General features: G+C 34.5%; 2 protein-coding genes across 5 annotated transcripts in view; one reads left to right on the top strand and one right to left on the bottom strand.

Moving 5' to 3' along the window:
* LOC127857980 (putative cytochrome P450 120) overlaps positions 1-3,075 on the bottom strand; it is a 32,011-nt gene extending 28,936 nt beyond the window's left edge. For 2 of the 3 annotated variants that reach the window (XM_052394783.1, XM_052394785.1), the window contains exons 1-2: positions 2,942-3,075; positions 1,793-2,010 (exon numbers count right to left, since the gene is read on the bottom strand). The gene's annotated coding sequence lies outside the window, so the exon portion shown is untranslated. Of the gene's footprint in view, positions 1-1,792; positions 2,011-2,853 lie in introns of all 3 variants that reach the window. The other variant, XM_052394784.1, reaches the window with a different exon arrangement.
* A 5,965-nt stretch (positions 3,076-9,040) lies between these two features.
* Positions 9,041-14,272, top strand: LOC127858728 (uncharacterized). Of its 2 annotated transcripts, none has more exons than XM_052395970.1 (3): positions 9,041-9,301; positions 9,708-9,865; positions 11,161-14,272. In XM_052395970.1, exons 2-3 carry the CDS (start codon positions 9,753-9,755, stop codon positions 11,453-11,455), a joined length of 408 nt encoding a protein of 135 aa, XP_052251930.1. In that variant the 5' UTR covers positions 9,041-9,301; positions 9,708-9,752; the 3' UTR covers positions 11,456-14,272. The 2 variants fall into 2 exon arrangements, with proteins under 2 accessions (XP_052251930.1, XP_052251929.1); XM_052395969.1 differs by having other exon boundaries at positions 9,041-9,309.
* The last annotated feature ends 5,841 nt before the right edge of the window (positions 14,273-20,113 follow it).

Here is a 20,113-nt window from a genome sequence, read left to right as displayed (position 1 = left end):
AAGAGGGGTGTTGGAAGCAAATTGACATTGGGGCAGCGGAGGGGTGGGTATGGAAGGGTGTATCCCCCTCCTGTTGGTGGTGGTCCGGGGGCCTCACACTGAAAAATTCTCACATTTATTATCAAATGGCGCATTCTGGTGCGTTTTTATGCCTGATACCTGACCTTCTACAAGTCTATTGTAGACATATTCTGAATGACAAAAGTTGTGACAGACAGACAAACGACGGAGAAGTGATCTCTATATGTTGCAGTTTGTACTTTGTAGCAGGCGACACAACGATAGGGATCATGTGGGTTGAGAGAACATTCTTCGGGATTTTTTTCCCGAAATTCCGTTTTGGAAATTTGAAATATGTTGGTTTGTTTGGAGAAGACATATTGAAATGACACACAAAAGTGGTAAAAACATTAAATAAGTTTTTTTTTAATAATTATCGATTTACTTTGAGTTATTACAATTAATTCAGGTATCTTGAGGTATCTTTAATTTTGTGATAATTAAGGACTATTGGATATCGGCACATTTGTTTCATGTCATATTTTCCTTTATATTAATAAAAAGAAACAAAGGCTTAGATCATACCGACAATTAAAGATTCCCAGGTTTAATTACTCAAGAATAAAGGGATTATCGTTATAAAAGAGACCGATCAATTAACAACATAATTGACAGGTACATTACCGCGGGCGGGTGATGACAATCAACAATACACTTGTTATAACCGCTAAAGCATGATTACCTTGCTTCGTGGTAAAGATATTTTCAAATATACGAGTATTGAAATGAAAAAAAAAATGAAAAAAATGGTCTTTGCCGAAATTTCATTTTTGCCGAAAAGATTGGGGCTGCGGCCGCCGCCCCAGCTCCGACGCCTCTGTAAAGGGTTTAACTTAAATATTAGCCTCCATTGCATCTTAAGCCATAGACTTGATGAAACGCTCTCAAGTCCTGGTATAATCAGTAATTGATGTCTTTGAGGACGGTTTAAAGAAAGCTTTCACAGTGGGGTTTCAACCGCTGACCTCACTTAGCAGTAACCATATTCATTACGCCACAGTGACCCACTGTTTATGAATATTGTTTTAACAGTCATTGTGGAAATGAATGTATACCCAACTTTTTGCAATAAGTGAAACTAAACGATATATACATCAATACGTGATCTTTTATTAACAAGGCCTAGATCAGTGTTAACAAGTCACAAACGCATGATTTTAGGTCACAACTTCTAATAATTAACTTACTCTAACTGACTTGGGCTTAAGTTTACTGGTAAGTCAACAAAAATAACCTTATTTACCGGCATCCTTACCAGTCATAATGTAAAGTGTTCCATAAATATATATCGGCCCTTATTCATATTTATTGGCATCTTTCAAGGACCGATGGACTTTCACAGAGAACGCCTTGATTAATCCTTATAAAATTGGGCCGTGCTCTGTGAAAAGAGGGTTTAATGCAACTTTTTTAATATTTTTAGTTTGAATAAAGTCTCTTCTTAGCAAAAGTCCAGTTGAGGCGGAAAGTGTCATCCCTGATTAGCCTGTGCCGACTGCAAAGGCTAATCTGGGATGACGCTTTACGCACATGCATTAAAGCCCCTTTTCCCAGAGCACAGCTCAATTGTATTTGATAAGATTCAGCTCAAACTTGGTTAAAACTGGAATTCTTAACACAAAAATACCTCTATCTTAATAATCATATTTGACCAAATTCAGTCACTTTTCTTCCAAAATAAAGCATATGTTAAGAGAATAATTTTAAAGCAATTATAGGGGGAAATACATACCATCTGATCAAATAAATGGATCAGATTTTTTATCCCCAAACTGGCCTTTAAACATCACTGTCTCCTGTGTACTGGCACCCTTCTGTGGTCACAGTGCACCAATCCCTGGCACCCTGCTGTGGTCACAGCGTAGTAAACCCTGACACCCTGCTGTGGTAACAGTGTAGCAAACCCTGACACCCTGATGTGGTCACAGTGCAGCAAATCCTGAGATCTTTCTGCGGTCAAAAATGCAGAAACACTGATTGACTGAGATCAATACACTGCTAAAATTGAATCAGTGAACTCAACCATTCGTTAGTCAGCTGAGAGATAATATGGCATATATAAATAAAGATTTTTTGGCGGACCCCATGGAAATGTCAGACATTCGATCCTCCTTAAATCAGGCTTTTTAAGGTAGATGTTTACAGATTTTTGTATATTTTAAAAAAAGGTATTAAATATGTCTACTGACAAACAAATAATGTTCTTAATAGTCCTATCATTTATGAAAGCAATAAAAGCGTATCATTTGAACCTGGAACCCAATGTGCTACAACTGTGACAAGCACATACTTATTTGATTAGTGAAAAATAAGCGCTATCTTATTACTCAGTATATTTTCCAAATTATCGAGGAACAGCTTTACAATTTATTATTTTCCCATTTCAAATTTAAAGGTTATAAATAAATGAAGATTATAAACATTTGTCTTAGGATGTGTTATAATTTTTATTAAAATAATGTGTACATAATTTTTGAATGCATGAAAATTATTTTGAAAATCATCCAACATTTTTGAAGGTTTTTTTTGCAATTTCGTCAATTTACCAAAACGTGAAAAGGTCCCTTAAAGAAGAGTGTTTACGGTACATGGGGACTATCCACAATAGCTCACCTTAGAAGGAATTAAGGTGAGCAGAAAATAAGTATTATTCAGAACTTCAATTTGAAGTTCGTTTACAAAATAAAATAATAAAAAATAATGAATTTCAATGATACGCTTACAGGCTGTACATAAAACAATGTAAACTCTGGTTCTTTAAGATTTGATTTCCAATAACTGGAAACTACATACCGGGTAGTTTTTATATCTTAACACTAACAGATACGTAGATAACAGTTATCTACGTCTCTAATCTGATTCTGTGGCTGTTAAAACATACCCTCAATATCCGGGTAATTTATTCATGTCATAACCAATGTATTTTTGATACGAACAATTGATTCGTCAATTTACAAAAGGTTAACAAACACTTAACGACAGGTGTTATTGCTATGGTATAGTGCCAGAAAGGCCGTTTACCAAAAAGGCCTTCCCAAAAAGGCCTCATGGTATACCAGAAAGACCATACAATATTTTGTATTATCATTGAATAGTTATGCTGAATATAATTATCAGATCTATACAATAGTCATAACTTGTTTATTAGTCTACTTAAAAACCGTTAATTTTATAATCAAAGTCGGCAAAAATATCGCGAATTATCGCATACAGTATGAATTATTCGTTAGTCACAGTATTTTTCGTTGAGTAATAGATGTTTCAGTTTTTTAATTAAAAGCCGTTAATTTTGTAATCAAAGTCGGCATAATTATCGCCAATTAGCACGTAGGAATAATCCGTTTAAGAACATTTTAATTTTCTCTGAACTCTCTGTTTGCATCTAAAAGTGTAACAAATGAGTAATGAAGGTGTTGTAAACTTACCTGTCGGGCAAATATGTATAAGATCCAGAATTATTGAGAAATATATAACCCGTTCATGTGTCAAAGTTGTCTATAATAGTTGCTTTGTTTTATTCGTTATCTTGGAAAGTACACCAGACTTTATTTGGCGTTTGAAATATAGTGTTTTTAAATCGTGTAAATTATACGAATTTCTTCACGAGTGTTAATTTATTGTGTGTTGATATTGTGTTGTGTGAGTGTTGTGGTATGAGCATTGTTATAATCGTATAACATAGTCAATGTCGTCAAAAAGTAGCATACACAATAATTAGTGTATGTAACGCTATTCTTGATTACTATGTTAAACAATAAAATAAATAAATAAAATAAATTATACGCATATGGATTAGTGACTGCTAAAAGACAAATATTTAATATATTTAACATATATAATTAAGTACATAATATATCATTATATAATATTAGTTTCCTCTTAAACTATTTTTTGGCAATTTTTTAAATATAAGAAGTTGAAAGAATTTGCATGTACAAAAAAACTCGCTAATCAGACCGGGTATCCAAGTGTCAAGGGTCATTCGCAGTTTGTGGCATCTGTTTTGATAACGGATTAGTAGAACGCCCACATATTGTGTAAAATGACACTTATTGGCACCTATTGATAATTACTTGCGCATTTTAAAATAGTTTCTTAACTTTTAACGATATAAAACTAGCTACATTAAATTCGGAAGACTTAAACCGAAATAAATAAAAATGCTTTATTCTATGTGATATTATTAAAAATTATAACAGATTGTCTATATTATTACGCATTTCATTATCATTAAAAAATATATTAAGCAAAGTTTTATAATGTCTTTTTTATTAGCCGACTGCATTAGAATGTCAGATTTATATAATGTTGGCCACCTTTGAAAATATAGTTTAAAATGTTCCTTTCTAATTTCTCTATATAGAGGACAAACAGGTAAAAAGTGACACTCGTTTTCTATAGCGTGTCCGTTGCAAAACTTACATTTTCTATTTTCGCGTAGTATCTTATTATAACGACCGCTGTCGATCTCTAATTTATGCGACAAGTATGAGGCGAAACAATGCACCACCTCAGAGTTCCCGGCCAAGGTCGGTCAAGTGTACGGTGTTGTGCTGGAGTAATGCACGTGTACCGGTATATTGTTTAAATTCTGTTGTATTTTGGCACGTTCACTGTATATTCTACGAATTTTTTGTAAATGTATTTTTTGTAATAAAGAAAATAAAAAAAAGTTCATACATGTTTTATGTCGTACTCCTTTTTAATTTAATAGAAAATGGAATTGACATGTTAAACAATATTATTATGTAATTGAAATTTATTGAAATTATGTATATTTTGTAATAAAGAAAATAAAAAAAAACTTCATACATGTTTTATGTCGTACTCCATTTTCAATTAATTGAAATTATGTATATTTTGTAATAAAGAAAATAAAAAACTTCATACATGTTTTATGTCGTACGCCATTTGATTTAATGAAAAATAGAATTCACATGTTTAACAATATTATTATGTTATTATGTTGTATTTTGTCAGTGTGACTGTATAACGTCTGTAAATGTTTGCTTGTAACTGTATATTTTGTTATATAAATTGTTTGATTGTGCTTGTACATTGACTGTATATATCGTAAATGTATATTTAAACATAAACAACAAATAAAGAAAATAATTAACTTCATACCTGTTTTATGACTTATTCCATTTTGATTTATGTGTATTTGTTTGTAAACAAAATTTGAAACCTATAATAACAATAATTGCTTTAAGGCCTTTTTGGTTCATTTTTTGGCCTTTTTGGTACGCTTTGGGGCCTTTTTGGTAAGGCCTTTTTGGTATTCGGCCTTTTTGGTATGCGGCCTTTTTGGTTTTCGGCCTTTCTGGACCTAAACCATTGCTATTTATAGTTTATAATGGAATCCCGGACAATCGCTCCCACGGATAATCGCTCCTACGCTAATTTTGACAAGGCGGACAGTCGCTCCTACGTGTGTTTGACAACCCGGACAGACGCTCCTACATTATTTTGACAACCCGGAGAGTCGTTCCAATATTATTTTGACAACCCGGACCATTGTTCCTACGTAATTCCTATCAGGGATATTATTTTATAAATTACGTTTATTGGAATAATTACCGATTTTGCGAATTGAATAAAATATAAAAACAGCATAAGAGGTTGAAATGTTGGTCTTTATTTAACTTGTTTATATAATATTATGCACACGGATGTACAGAAAGGAAATATGCACATATTAACATTTATATTATACATATAGATTGAGACACAATGAAATATGCAAAACAAAACACATAAAGACGAAAAGAAACACATATGTATATTTATACACACGGCTGGATATATAAAAGTCAATAATGGTTATTCTCAACATATCCTAGTGCCCGAGACGAATTCGATGTCAAACACCCGCAAGGCCGTCCAACATGCCACATATGTAACGAATTTCTTCATCCTCCTTAATTGTAGATACTTGCAAGCCCCTCAGTCAAGAAACTGTAACCTATAGTTATAAATTAATTTAAATCACATTGATCTGCTCATGTTGAATCGGCTTAATTACTGTTAACAATTTAGGTAAATTTAATTTTCGGCTTATTAACTATAGGTGTTAACCTTTGATCGGCGGTTACTATGTTTTAATGTTTCGCATCTAACTTTATATTGCCGTGGTGTTGAAATAATGAAGGAGCGACTCTCCGGGTTGTCAAAAGAATGTAGGAGTGATTGTCCAGGTTGTTAAAATAATGTAGGAGCGTCTGTCCGGGTTGTCAAACCAACGTAGGAGCGAATGTCCGCCTTGTCAAAATTAGCGTAGGACCGGTTGTCCGTGGGAGCGATTGGTATTATTGACAATGTATTTAAATGAAGAGACTCCTCTTCACTGGTTAAATTATAAGTTTTATATACTTGATCTTGTTAAATGTGCATTATTTGAATCTAATAAATCAAACACACAGATTCTGAATAAGCAATACTAGTTGATTACATGAACCAACGATTTATCGATCCCTGTTTATTGATATATGTTTTGTCAGACTCGACAAGTTCAACCGCAATATTATAAATCCATATACAGTACATCTCTTAGAAATAACGATAATCTCATTGAAGCAATGTTTTCTTGTCTAGATACAGCATTTCATACAAATATTGACAAAAAATCTAATTAAAACAAAAGCATATTACTCGCTGTCGAAACAGACGCGGTGTCAACAAGGATGTCACAATTTTCTGACGCGGTCTTTGCAAAACAGTGAGACAGATGGCAGAGCTTGATTAAACATTTTCAATGTGGCACATTCCAAAACGGTGACGAAAATATAAATTGTATGTCTGTTATCCAATGTTATTTTCAAATGTATACTTGTAATATATCAGAAACAAGATGACCGTGAATTATTTGTATGAATATTAATGCGGTTTACTATAAATGCCGTCAACTTGCCTACGTCATACGCTCATATATACAATCTCTTCAAATACGCAAAGACATGTTTTAATTCAGTTTAAATTTCTGTCATTAAAGAATGATTTCAAAGGAATTTCAGCGACATTTGTTTAAAATGTCGTCTAATAATACTATACAATAAACATCTTTTATTCATTTGCAACTCTTGAAAACTCAGAAAACAGTGTTTTTTTTAGAAATCAATATACACTATGAAAGACAGTCCGTAGGCAACACTGAACAGAACAGAAGGTTTATTCGTATGACTTGAACAAGTCTAGTTCATCGTTATACATACAAAACTGATAATATATAAGCAAGAACCACGTGCATAGCAATGCGAAAGTGACAAAAATAGTATATAAAATGTGTTAGGCCAGTATATTACTCAACGTTTGCATTTAATGTCTCAGTTCTCATTGTAAAAGCATTTTTCAATATTTCGGGAAATTCTTTAGAAATTTAGTGTTGGTATTTGTTAATAAATGTATGCATACTAGGTCGGTTAAAATAGAATTTGTCGATATATAGTTTTCTAATATTGGTATAAAGAGGACATACAATGACAATATGATACTCGTCCTCGATATCATTTGAGCTACATATACTACATCTACGTTCGTTTTTAGGAATACAAGTACTTTATGTTTCCCACAACACTTACACTTGTTATAATTTCTCATTTTTTTAATCGACGGATTGAGTCAAAATTCGGGATAAACGTCTAAAACAAAACAACAGCATATTTTAAAAGCTCCTATAAACTTATATTTAAAACCATCAACAGCTGTGCAGTCCGCGAGGGGTAACCAAGGACGACACTTTTTCCGGCTTAACTGGATTTTTGCAAAGAAGAGACATACTCTAAGCGAAGAATACCATACAAGCGGAAAGTGTTGTCCCTAAGTAGCCTGTGCGGGCTGCACAGGCTAATCTGGGACGACACTTTACGCACAAATGAAATCCCGTTTTCACAGAGCATTGCCCATTATTTTACCATAATGAAGATAATGCTTTTCATTGCGGCAACAAATAAATTTAATTGTTAAATGTTCCGGTGCGCACACCCTTTTAAGTAATACAATTTTAAACTCAAAGAAATTTCAACAAAAAATTGGTTAGATTTTTAATTGATGTCGGTAATTTATTGTTAAGGTTTGGTGATTTTATCAGGTCGATCTGGCAGGCAGGAGATCTGTCCGAAGGCAAACAAGCTCAAGAAAAAAACTCGTTTGTAGATGTATTAGTTTAGATGTCTGTATATCTTTACCGATCCCATCATTTATATAATTCCCTACGGCATTTAATGTAGAAAAGTATGTTTAAAATAACTTCATAGAACACTGTAGATTTTTATTAGCATATACTCTTTATTACACAAATACAATTATGAATTTAACTCGTTTGAAGATATGTATGACAAATATTAATTATAAATATTTATGAATTTGTTCATTTTAAAATTAATTTATACATACAATGCTATAAACGATACATATTCAGATACTTAACAATTTAAATTAAAACCCCGCCATATTTTCCCTATTAAAAACAACATTTTCCCTGTTAAAACCATATTAGCATCTGCATGATAAAAGTATACTAATTTATATATTGTCTGTGCTCGTATGTCAAATATAAACTGACCACGTCGCAAGCTTAACCCATTTTTGCCTTGTGGACTCTCACATCCTTCTAAATTGTAATCTTTTGTCAAATGGTTATTTTTATTATTTACAAGATCTCAACTTTATGCGGAAAGCAAAATGCACCCAAGCCGCGTTTGACACTTCTTCACACAAGTGCATTAGAGCATTAAACAAATAAACGCATAATCAGACGGTTCTCATCTTGATAGGTAGTCATCAATTAACGCAATCTGTCAAAATGCATTATAATTACACAGTTTATTGCAGTTTTTATCAGGCAGGTCAAACTAATTATAGAAATTAAGTCGGTCAGTGCGAGCACAAAAATAGCTCTCATGCGTATTGGCCAACAAAGTCACTTGACTACTTTAAACTCATCCGATTGGCTTACGCATCATTGTTTTGTTAGCGATGTAGACGTAAAAACAAGGCGAAGCGACTGTCAGCAACCTTTCAACATTTTCTTCTCATATCTCATCTTAGTTAACGTTTAAGTTTAGGGATTTTATCGAAAAAAGGAAAACAACTAACCAGCGTTATTAAACCAGCAATTTTTAGGCAATTTGAAAAAGGTTAACTGGGAAAAAAAAACGAAAAGGACGTCACCCAGTTGATATTCTGTCAACAACAAAGAGACGCCATCTTTGAAATATTTTTTCGGAGGATAACAGGACGGGACGTAAGCTTGTATGTCGTTATTACATTTGTATTTCTTGAAGATTAACTATCATTCTATACTAAACCGTATCTTTTGTTTGATATTATCATCAGCATGTCTTACGGTATGTGCGGAAACGAATTCTGCAATTTTTGGCCAGGTTCTTTTAATGCCCGAGGATGGGGACAACTTTTCTTTTATAAAACAGATAGGAGGGATAAAATACCAAACATTATTTTGTGGGTAACGTGAAGGTATATCAGCAGGCCTCTCATTCATTGACCCCATAAGGTTTAGATTTCTCAAAGGTTGATATTGCCTTTTTGGGAAGCAATAATGTATTCTTTATTCAAAATAAGAACCAGTGTGTGCCTCTGTCGAGATAATGTCAAATGATGAGCACTAGCTTTTAAATTTGTGTTTACAGTCCGACGAGTCCTGGTGAAAGTCTAGTCATTGTTCATTCGAAGTAATGACTTGGTCAGGCAACATGAAGCCTAGGGAAACAGGGAGACGCGCCGGTAGAAGGCGAACCAGCAGCGGGAGCTCAAGGGGTTCACCCTCGCCAAAACTGTTGGAGGAGCGGTAGGCATTTCACCTTTGATGTTTGATGAATCATTGATGACATGACTTAGACCAATTTGTTCTTGAAATAGGGAAATTAGAGTAATGTTTTTTTAGCATTACCCACATTCTTCACATTTTCATTGATTTGTTTTATGTCACCTTTTGTAGAAGTCAGGATATAGCAGTCAAACTATGTGGATGTGTTTTGTGTCCGTCTGTCGATACCTGTCTTTGTCAGATATTGACGGGTTTCAAAATAACTGCACACATGTAAAACATGTAACGCGTTACACCCCTTTCTCTACCTTAAAGATCAAAGTCACACATAAAAGTCAAAGATTAATTAGTTCATTAGCTTGTTCAGACTGTAACTTTGTCATGCATCAATCACGCAATTTGTCATAAAGCAAATCTGAGGCAGTGCCCCAGATAATTATTTGGGAAATAGGGTTTTCACCCATTGATTTTGAAAAATAGGGTGATTTCATTCTTGAAATAGGGTAAACTTAGTTATATAATTGCATACCTTATAATCATTTCTGCTTTTCATCTGTTGAAGCTGCATACTTGTATTGATTCAATAAAACTGTAAACAATTATAATTAACTTTAATAAACAGATGTTTCATAACATCTTTTACCCTTGAAACATTCCATAATATAAACTTTAAACTTAAAAAGAATGTTAACACGAATGATTCGGCATTTATTGGCTCTTGCTTTCTTGGTTCAAAAAGTTTGTGATCGACTGATATTTTGGCGCAACAATCGCGGACGTCTTTCGACCTCTCTTAGACATTTTTATTTCGCATTGTAGTAGAAACTGAAAGAACAGACGCTTTACAAATACATGCACAATGAGCGACGGATTAAATCAGATTGAAAACGCATGTATGTTGTCGTAAACGCTGTAATTAAGTTATGAACTCTAGTCCACAGAGCGTTTAAATAACTTTGACTGATTTCCTGCTCCGTCATCCAGGCGCTTTCTGAATAAAAGCGTCGCCGCGTTTCGAAAATAATTCCAAAGAGAAAATACCGAAAATGAGCAAAGCATTTTCGATCGAAGCTATTGTACGCATCAAATTTGACGAATTTGCGTAAAAGTCAAATTGGTTGCGTTTTCAATACGCATGATATTGTATTTCTTTGCGTTTTTAAACATTTTAATAGGGTGAAAGACGCAGATACGCAGCTTATCTGGGGCACTGTCTGAGGGTAATGTTCTTAAAGGCCACATGACTTGTTTTTAATCAGCAACTAGATAAAGTTGTTGCTGTGTATTTTATAGAGAAAATCTTTGGTCTATAACAGATGCAGTCCAGTAGAGGGTACAGAATTACCATTTTTTGCAAGACCTATGTTGTCAACATTGAGGGTCTCTCCTCCACCCAGGCCTGCTGATGCGACCTGTTCAAGGTCACCATCCCCTGAAGGGAACGCATACGCTGGGGCCAAGTTCCATGACCCCCCTTCACCAGAGTTCCTTCCAAAGCCCCCATCACACTGGTTTTGTTTCACTGCAGCCCCTGAACAGCCTGTGAGCGGCTGTAGTGACATATCGAGTCAGTTGAAAATGCTGCTCAAGGTGGCGCCACCAACAATGTAGGAAGTGGTTATTTTGTTGATGGACTAGATAACAAATTGAAATCATTCCACATTTCATTATTCATTTTTCATTGATAAAACATTGTAGAGCGATTCTCATGAGTCAGTATTAATTTCATAGCCATTACAGATATCATGAGTCTTGTTATGCATTCATTTCACATTGTCATGTATTTCATTCATTAAGTGATATTTCACTGTTCCTATTAAATATTTTCTTTCTTTCCATGCAGATTGTAAAGTTTGAACTAAAATGGGACAAGAAAAAGCAATCCACAATAAACAGAACAAGGCAGATTTTTAATTTGCAAAATATTGTTTTTGAATTTATTCACTTGAAATTACAGAGTAAATTTGTGTTATGTTTTCATTTTTTAAGTAAATACAACTGAGTAGATTTGTGTAATGTTACAATCCTCTTTTTAATGCCACTGATTGTTTATATTCATCTTTATATTTAAAGGAAAAGAAAGTTTTAACTTAATTTTATGCATGTTTTAGACCTTGCCACATTTTTTGGCCTTCCATTTTAGTTTAAACTATTTTATTTCTTTCACATTTCACTTCTTGCTGACCCCTTGTGATGAATTCTATTGTACGCAATTTTATTGTTAAACTCTTTCACGGGCTGAAATATCGGTGACGGTAAAAGCGATTCTTTCACCTCGCGATGTGCAATATTGTTTGTACAGAAATCGTCAAATATTTGTATATTCAAATATTTTTTATGTTTAGATTTTTAATATTTTAAACATGAAACTCTGTTTTTAGTATGGTGCATTTATTTGAGAAATGTCAGTGATGACATTTGTTTACAGAGGGTATTTGTTAAGTTGATGCTAAAGAAATTACGAAATCTGGGTTGATATATAGTTGATTTTTGTTATAATATTTTTTTTTTGTGTGCTAATGCAGCAATTGTGCCAGATGTTGTCAGGTGATCAGATGATCTCAACTGTTGTTATGTGTGGAAAATAATGTTAAGATGAAGAGCTTGTGTGCAACATCATTTGACATCTACTTGATTATTTATTACTTAACATAAAGTGTGCTTTACTTTTTGAAGGGGTTGGGAAATTAAATTTAACTAAGGTTTCATTTTATCTTACAAATTTGATGTTGCACAATGTTTGGGTAATGTGCTGGGAAAAAAGCAAGGAAATGGTCTTTGTTAACCTTACAGTTGGTTTTATTCTATTATCTGTGTATTTTGTGCTTTATGTAGATATTATATTTCTATTTTTCAGGAATTTCGGTGTAATTGTCTTTGATTTTGTTAAGAAAGCGTCTTTTGAGGGAAAACTTTTATAAATTGTGTAGGGAACTTTAAACATAGGGATTAGATTAAAAACTTTGAAATTTAAATAACAGCAAAGCAATGACTGAAAATTCCTGGAACAGAATGTTTATGCAAGCTGAAGTTACAATAAATTGAATAAAATGCACGAAATGTTTTGGATAACTATTTCCTTCATTTTATATGTTCATTTATTATAATTCTTAGAATGAATAACTGAGGTAAATTATTACTTACCATCTGATATTGATTCTCTGTTTTGAAACTTGGTCGGAAAAATACATATCAAAGTCTGACACATGTGCTGATCTGAAATGATTTCTTTGACTGATTAATTTATAATATTTGGATTTTGTTTTTAAAATCAAGGCTTAACATATATTTTTTTAACAACTTCCACATGTATAATTATAACAGCTATTTAAAATTGATTTACCATGTTGAAATTATTCATTTACCAATGAATTTGATTAAACAATCCCTCACAGATATTTAAGACACAAATATCTTTTGTCCAAGCCTTGATTTGTTCTTGGTATCTTCAGCTTGACTATTTTGTTATAGATTTATTTTGTATCTAAAATTGTGATATGATTTTAATGCATATGACAGTTCTAGTTTTGATTGCATGTTCAAATTGTACAAAACAACATATTTTGGTCTAACGTGATAAATGCTTGAGTATTTGTTAATCTTATGAAAAAAAGTACATAACAGTGTTAACATAAGTTCTAGAGACAAACCAAGTCTAAACATGTTCCATAAGATTTTATTTAAGATTCTTACATACCTTGTCAGACCATTGTTAAGAACTCTTTTTGTACTGTTGTCATATTTGTATTGTATTGTCTCGGTGCAGCATTGTTACTTACCCACAGCTGTGTGTGAATGATTCGAACACTACCCTATACTCCAAGGCTGGTTTGTTGAAAAGGACTTGAATCCACGGATACAGCCAGCTTGGGTCCATTGAATACTCGCTAACCCTGACATGATGTTAGTGGCATCTAGCCGCTACCCACCGAGCTGTGGAAGTTTGAACGATGTCTTTCATAGGGTATGCTGCCAAGAGTTGTGTTCATTCATCATTTGTGCATTTGAACTGTCCTCTTTGTAGAATGCGGCCATATTTACTACGACAAAATGTGTTTTGTCTTCAGGGATGTAATATTCACCACGAGACTTTGTAGGAATAAACGTTCTTATCAGGGATTATTTTGTGAATCCAGAATTTGGTGTCAAACACCTATGGAATGCTAGAGCATTTTTGGAAATGGAACTCTTTATCTAGCACGAGCGAATGATGTCACTATTTGGATATAATTGGAGATGTAAATAATCTCGGAAAAGTGTTTCACGAAAGGCTTAAATATGGATTGTTCAGCGAGGTTACATAACACAGACGTGTTTACTCCTTCAGTGATGTCTTTATCGACCAATTTGCATTGATCTCAGTTATGGAAATGAACTGTATCGACAGCCTGCTTGCTTGCCAGTTAAGTAGAGCTTAACTTATCCACCCGTGCAAATTACGAAGAATCAAAGTGTGAAGCAACGTTATTGTTCAGATAGACAAACGAGTCTCATGAGAAAAAAGGTGAATAAAATACGGATTATATGAACGGATGCGAAATGTTTATTGTGGAAAATTTCAGAACGATGAACAGTGTTATTGCTATTGTGCAAGTCCTTAATGTGATAAAGCAGAGTTTCAAAACAATACATGTTTTGTACAGACGGGAAAAAATCACTTCTACCGACCCGTGGATACTTCAGCCCAGGGATTCATCACAACGCGTCAGCGTCCTATCGTCGACCTCTCCGACCTCTCTCTTCCGACAGCCAGAACCTCCTTCTACCTTTCTTCTATCAGGGCCCTCTTCAGGGCCCGCCAATACTTCGAAAGAAGTATCTTGAAATTGTCACTTGCACTGTTGATTCAGTGCCCCGCCATCATGCTTGGCATGTGGTGGAAACCGTGTTTGTTGTTAATCTCCCCCGGCCCTTTGTTAAATTATAAAATTAAGCCTTCAAGCCAAGAACATGCCCAACAACCCGGGGCTGGGAAATGATTTTTTTGACTACTTTAATTATTTTATGCCCCCCTTCGAATAAGAGGGGTATATTGTTTTGCACATGTCGATCGGTCCGTCCACCAGATGGTTTCCGGATGATAACTCAAGAACGCTTAGGCCTAGGATCATGAAACTTCATAGGTACATTGATCATGACTGGCAGATGACCCCTATTGATTTTCAGGTCAAAGGTCACAGTGATTCAAAATAGTAAAATGGTTTCCGGGTGATACCGTATTTTACCATGCATAGCGCGCAGTTTTTTACTTTCAAATTTCAAAATAAAAATTCAGTGCGCGTAATACATTGACACAACGCTTTCCTGGTTGCTAAATTGCAAAAAAAATCAATTTCGTAATCGTAAATGTTTACAATTGCCGCCATTTTTTATTGCAGAAAACTACACCCTATAATGTGATAGACTGAAGGGGCCGTTGGCGAAACAACAAAAGCGGAAAAGGGTAGGGATGAACGGGGTGGTGACATTTTTGACAAAAATTAAAAGATGAAAAATGTCTTTGTTGGTGTTTTCACACTTCTTCATTGATTATTTAAAAAAAATCGAGGTATATCGATTCCCCGCGTCGTCGCGGTATTGTTTGTTAAAGTTTTTGTTGTCATGAAAACTCGTTGACTTACAACGCAAAACGTCTTATATGAACTGACGCTTATTATTTCAATCATATTTTTCAACTTCGCTTTTGCTTTAATTTGATAATTTGATCCAAAGTTTAATGTTAGCAATTCCGAAAATTTGCACTCTATGTGAATTGACAGTTTGACGTCATCAAAGGAAAGCCGCTTCCTGTCTGAAGCAATAAAGCGACAAGTTTCTCGCCGACAAAATTGGCTTCCTTTGTCTAGCAATCAGCAATCAACATGTTTCAATCGTGTGTTTGTGCCTCACTGGCAATCGTCCAATAAAATAATAGCACGTACAAAGCTCCGCCTTCGAACCTTTTGCAGAGAACGGAGGTGGAGTTTAACGGTTAATTGAGCAAGTGTTATACGTAAGTTGAGTTCCGATTTGCGGAAATTTCTCGGCCCTAAGCATTGAAACGACGAATACATTTATCAATGATTTTCCGATCTCTGCATTAATATGCTACCGTGCGAGTATACTACGTAGGTTACAAACCATCAATGAAGATATAGACTCTTTATTTTCTTTCAATAGAGACAAACATGATATTTGACTAATGGCTTTACGCCGATCACGCCAAATGTATGGAATTGAGCGTTCGGGTGTATTGTTTGTCTCACTATAAATACTGATCAACTAGACGCCGTGAAGGCGCGAAATACCGGGTCAAACAGGATTTAATGGGGAGCATCTCTTAATGGGGAAATTTTAAAGTCGCAGACCTGTTTACTTCTACGGATTCGCCGTAGTTACTACGGATTATTTGGCTTAACTACGCACTACGGATTTGTACTGAATAACTACGGATCCATCGATCAAAATGGTCAAATTTCAGTTTTTAATCCTACTTTTGCTTATTTTCGGTCTTAACGGGTAATGTATCAATCATAATCATTTTGGCGCCTACGTAGTAAAAAACGTTGAAATTCAAGCCTCCCGGGAAACGAGTACTGATCGAGCTTGTCGAGTCGTCATCGAACGACAACTGCATTGCATATTGGTTCGCAAATTTAGCCGAATATATACGATTTTACGTTGCTATCCAGTATACACATCTCTCTCTCTATTGCGGAGAATACCGACGATAGTCGATGTATCAGGATTGAGCACGCATGTTTTTACACACGTCCAAGATGGCGGCAAGCAGACGAGAAATTGCGATTAACGGCGAAAATAATAAATACCATTCAAATTAACAACGGATATCATATGGTCATTAGGGAATGATGTAATGCGTGTGTCAATTAACGCAACATACTACGTTTGAGATTTGAAAGAAATATTTATCAGAAATCTGCACAGTGAATGTGCGTCACGGAAACGAGTGTTGGAAAATTGTCTACTCACAAAGTTAAAGCATTTATTATAATAAGATGAGTATCGTTCGAAAATTGAAAGAGACAAACATGATTTGATTTATATGTTAGTGGATCTGTGTATAATCAGATTCATATGCGTATTCTGCTTTATTATGTTTGTTACGCTGTACAGTTTAATGAAATAGCATTGAACTGAGGTTGTCAAGTGCAAAATATTGAAAGGTAAACCAAAGACCTATAGATTCTATAGGTCTTTGGGTAAACAAATAAAATATATTATTGTAACTCCATTTAATATATCATTAACATAATAAGAACACTAAAGGATGTTTGTCATTATTTGTTTGTTTTCCCCTTATGATATTTAATTTAAAAAAATACTGAATTAAATTAATAGCTATTCTTAAAGAGCTTTTGATCAAATGGTATATTTAAGAATCTATAGATTATTGCAATTTTAATATGCATGTGGATGGATATTAACTAAATATTGTCTTCATTGTAAGAAGACATTGTAGCAGCACTTTATAATATAAAATGCTGTCAAACATGCACTTAAAAACAATTTTAATTCTGTTACTTATAATCATATGTATAATGCTGAATGTCTCCCAATTTCATGGTTTATCGCGCTATTTTTTTCCAATTTCGTGGTTTATTGCGCTAATTTTCCCAAACCAAATGGCACAGGCTGTAACAAATCAAAGCAAAACAATCACTTAACAGATTTAATTATTAGCAACTAGATTCATCTAATGCTTACTGTACCGTTAAACTGATATGTGACCTAGTCATGGTGTTTTTAAGCTCAAAATGATTGAAAAGTTTAAAACTACTGACAACAGCCCAAAACTACTGAGAGATGCCCTCCATACTACTGAGAAGCAATCGGTAGGGTAAACAGGTCTGAAGTCGTTGAAAAATAAAATGGGATCCACGGACGATTTGCGAAAAATTGGACATTGCGATGTTGCGGGTCTGCACAGGTCTGCAGAAGACATCATACTATGTTGTGAGCGGCAGGTAATGAAAGTGTTACACTGTTCAAATGTGAGGAATAGGTAATAGTGGTTCGAATTTAACGCGCAGGGGTCTTGAAAAAACACACTGCGCGGCAATAAGGACATATACGGTGTTCTCGAGAGAATATTTTTAAAAACTGTCGAAAATATAGTGCTATGCAACCCATGCTCCTGATCGTATAAACGCTCCCTACTTTAAATAAAAAAATAAAGCGCCCGAAAAACTTAAATTAAATGATTGCGCAATACAAGAATGGCGGCCAATTTCGGCCAAATTTTCAGGTTTTTGGTCTTGAATTCTTTTTTTTTCTCCATTTTGGCTTTAAAAAATCGCATGCGCGTTATACATGGGAGCGCTATACATGGTAAAATACGGTAACTCAAGAATGCTTAGGCCTAGGATCATGAGAACCTTCAAAGGTACATTAATCATGACTGGCAGATGACCCCTATTGATTTTCAGGTCACTAGGTCAAGGTCACAGTGACTTGAAACAGTAAAATGGTTTCCGGACGATAACTCAAGGATGCTTACGCCTAGAATCATGAAACTTCATAGGTACATTGATCATGACTGGCAGATGACCCCTATTGATTTTCAGGTCACTAGGTCAAAGTCAAGGTCACAGTGACAAAAAACGTATTCACACAATGGCTGCCACTACAACTGACACTCCCTATGGGGGCATGCATGTTTTACAAACAGCCCTTGTTATTGTGAAAGCTTATTTATGTTTCGCAGAAAGCATAATGATTCGGTCTAGAGGTTTTAATGTATTACGCTGAAGCCTGATGCAACTGAATTTGAATGCCCACTACAAGTCGTTCATAATTTATATAAGACGTCAGTCGTGTAACCATGGTAGCAATAAACATTCAAATCCTTAAAATACAGCTTCAATAAGCAAAAACTTTTACAATCTCTGATAACAATTTACGCCCGATACGTACACTAGCATCGAGGTACTATCTCTTGAGCTTAATTTTTCAGACATATCTTATAATTGATACTCTAAGAATCTAGCATAATACTTATTACTAATAATAATACTAAGATTAATAGCATAATCTTAATTATTATTTTATGAAATACGACGAAAAAAGAATGATAATTTAATAAAAATTGATTAAAACACAGATTATGAGTTTGTTGCAAATTTTCTAAAGTTATTGTCAGGTCTATTTTTTTTCCGTAGAGGTAGCGTTTGTAAGCTCAAATTTGATTGGCTGACGGGTTCAACGGCTTATTCTAAAAATAAATGCTTGTCGAGCAGGATTTTTCTGCTGCAGCAGAAACAGTAAATATCTTTTAAAAAGATATATGGCGTTGAGTGTGGTTGGAGTTTATGAAAGGTAAAGAGTTCAATGAATGAGATCAAGGATAGCGAATGTGTTTTTCTGTGCAGTTCGTAGCTGCATCACACGCAGTACGGGATGTTACGCGGAGTTTTGCGGCTTATTTTACATTATTACATATTGCTGGTCATGAACTTACAGATACAAAACAGAAAACCAAAAAAATAATGGAAGTAAAATTAAAATATATGAGTCAACCGGCCACACGCGAAGTATCCGTACATATTTTAAATATTTATACGTGCGTTCTTCGAACAAACCTGTTTTAGTGGTTTGTCGGGCATTGCTATTTGATTCGAGTATTAACAATATCGAGAATCATCGCGCTCATGCTTAATACATTAGTCAATATGGTTGAATAATTCTTGTTAAATAAATAAAATAAAAATATCTATCATGGTATTGTTGAAAACACATTAAGAATCTATTATTCACATACCATAATTATATCTCTTTTTGTAACATCTTTATGGTCTAAAGAAAATTCCAGTTCACCTAGTTCACGCTATAGCGTCTTTATTATATAACGATTGTTTTACTGGCCGCGAACTCCGGTCAGCACATAAGGTAGTCGTGAAGACGCAGCGATGACCCATAGACCTGTATATAAACTCTGACATTCACACACACTAACCGCGAACTAACGAAAGTGTAGAATCTACGCACAAATTTTATTGATGTGAAGAGTTGAGTGTAAAACTGTTCTATCTATCATGCCTTTTCATAAGAGATAAAATTGTTTCATGCTGAACACGCAGTAAAACAGTGTTAGAAAGACGCGGCCATGTTTCCGATGTTCTGGTGGTATTCTCAAATCAGCCAATGGACTAAATGAAGTGCATTCATTCGTGGGTAGCCGCGGGCATTTTTATGAATGTAACCTAAAGGTCACCTAAGGTCAAAAGTGACGTTAAACAGCTTCGCCGAAAAAATGCTACTCGGGCAGGA

Source organism: Dreissena polymorpha, chromosome 14 (genome assembly GCF_020536995.1).
Source record: "Dreissena polymorpha isolate Duluth1 chromosome 14, UMN_Dpol_1.0, whole genome shotgun sequence".
In the NCBI taxonomy this organism is placed as follows: Eukaryota; Metazoa; Mollusca; class Bivalvia; order Myida; family Dreissenidae; genus Dreissena; species Dreissena polymorpha.
The sequence above is the reverse complement of the archived record's forward strand: the minus strand, read 5'-3'. Positions and strand labels throughout refer to the sequence as shown.

What these genes read in the sequence shown, in the direction of transcription:
- LOC127858728 (XM_052395970.1), top strand. Translation starts at nt 9,753, where the DNA reads ATGACTTGGTCAGGCAACATGAAGCCTAGGGAAACAGGGAGACGCGCC. An exon ending in CCAAAACTGTTGGAGGAGCG is followed by an intron (nt 9,866 to 11,160) that starts GTAGGCATTTCA and finishes GGTCTATAACAG; the next exon opens with ATGCAGTCCAGTAGAGGGTA.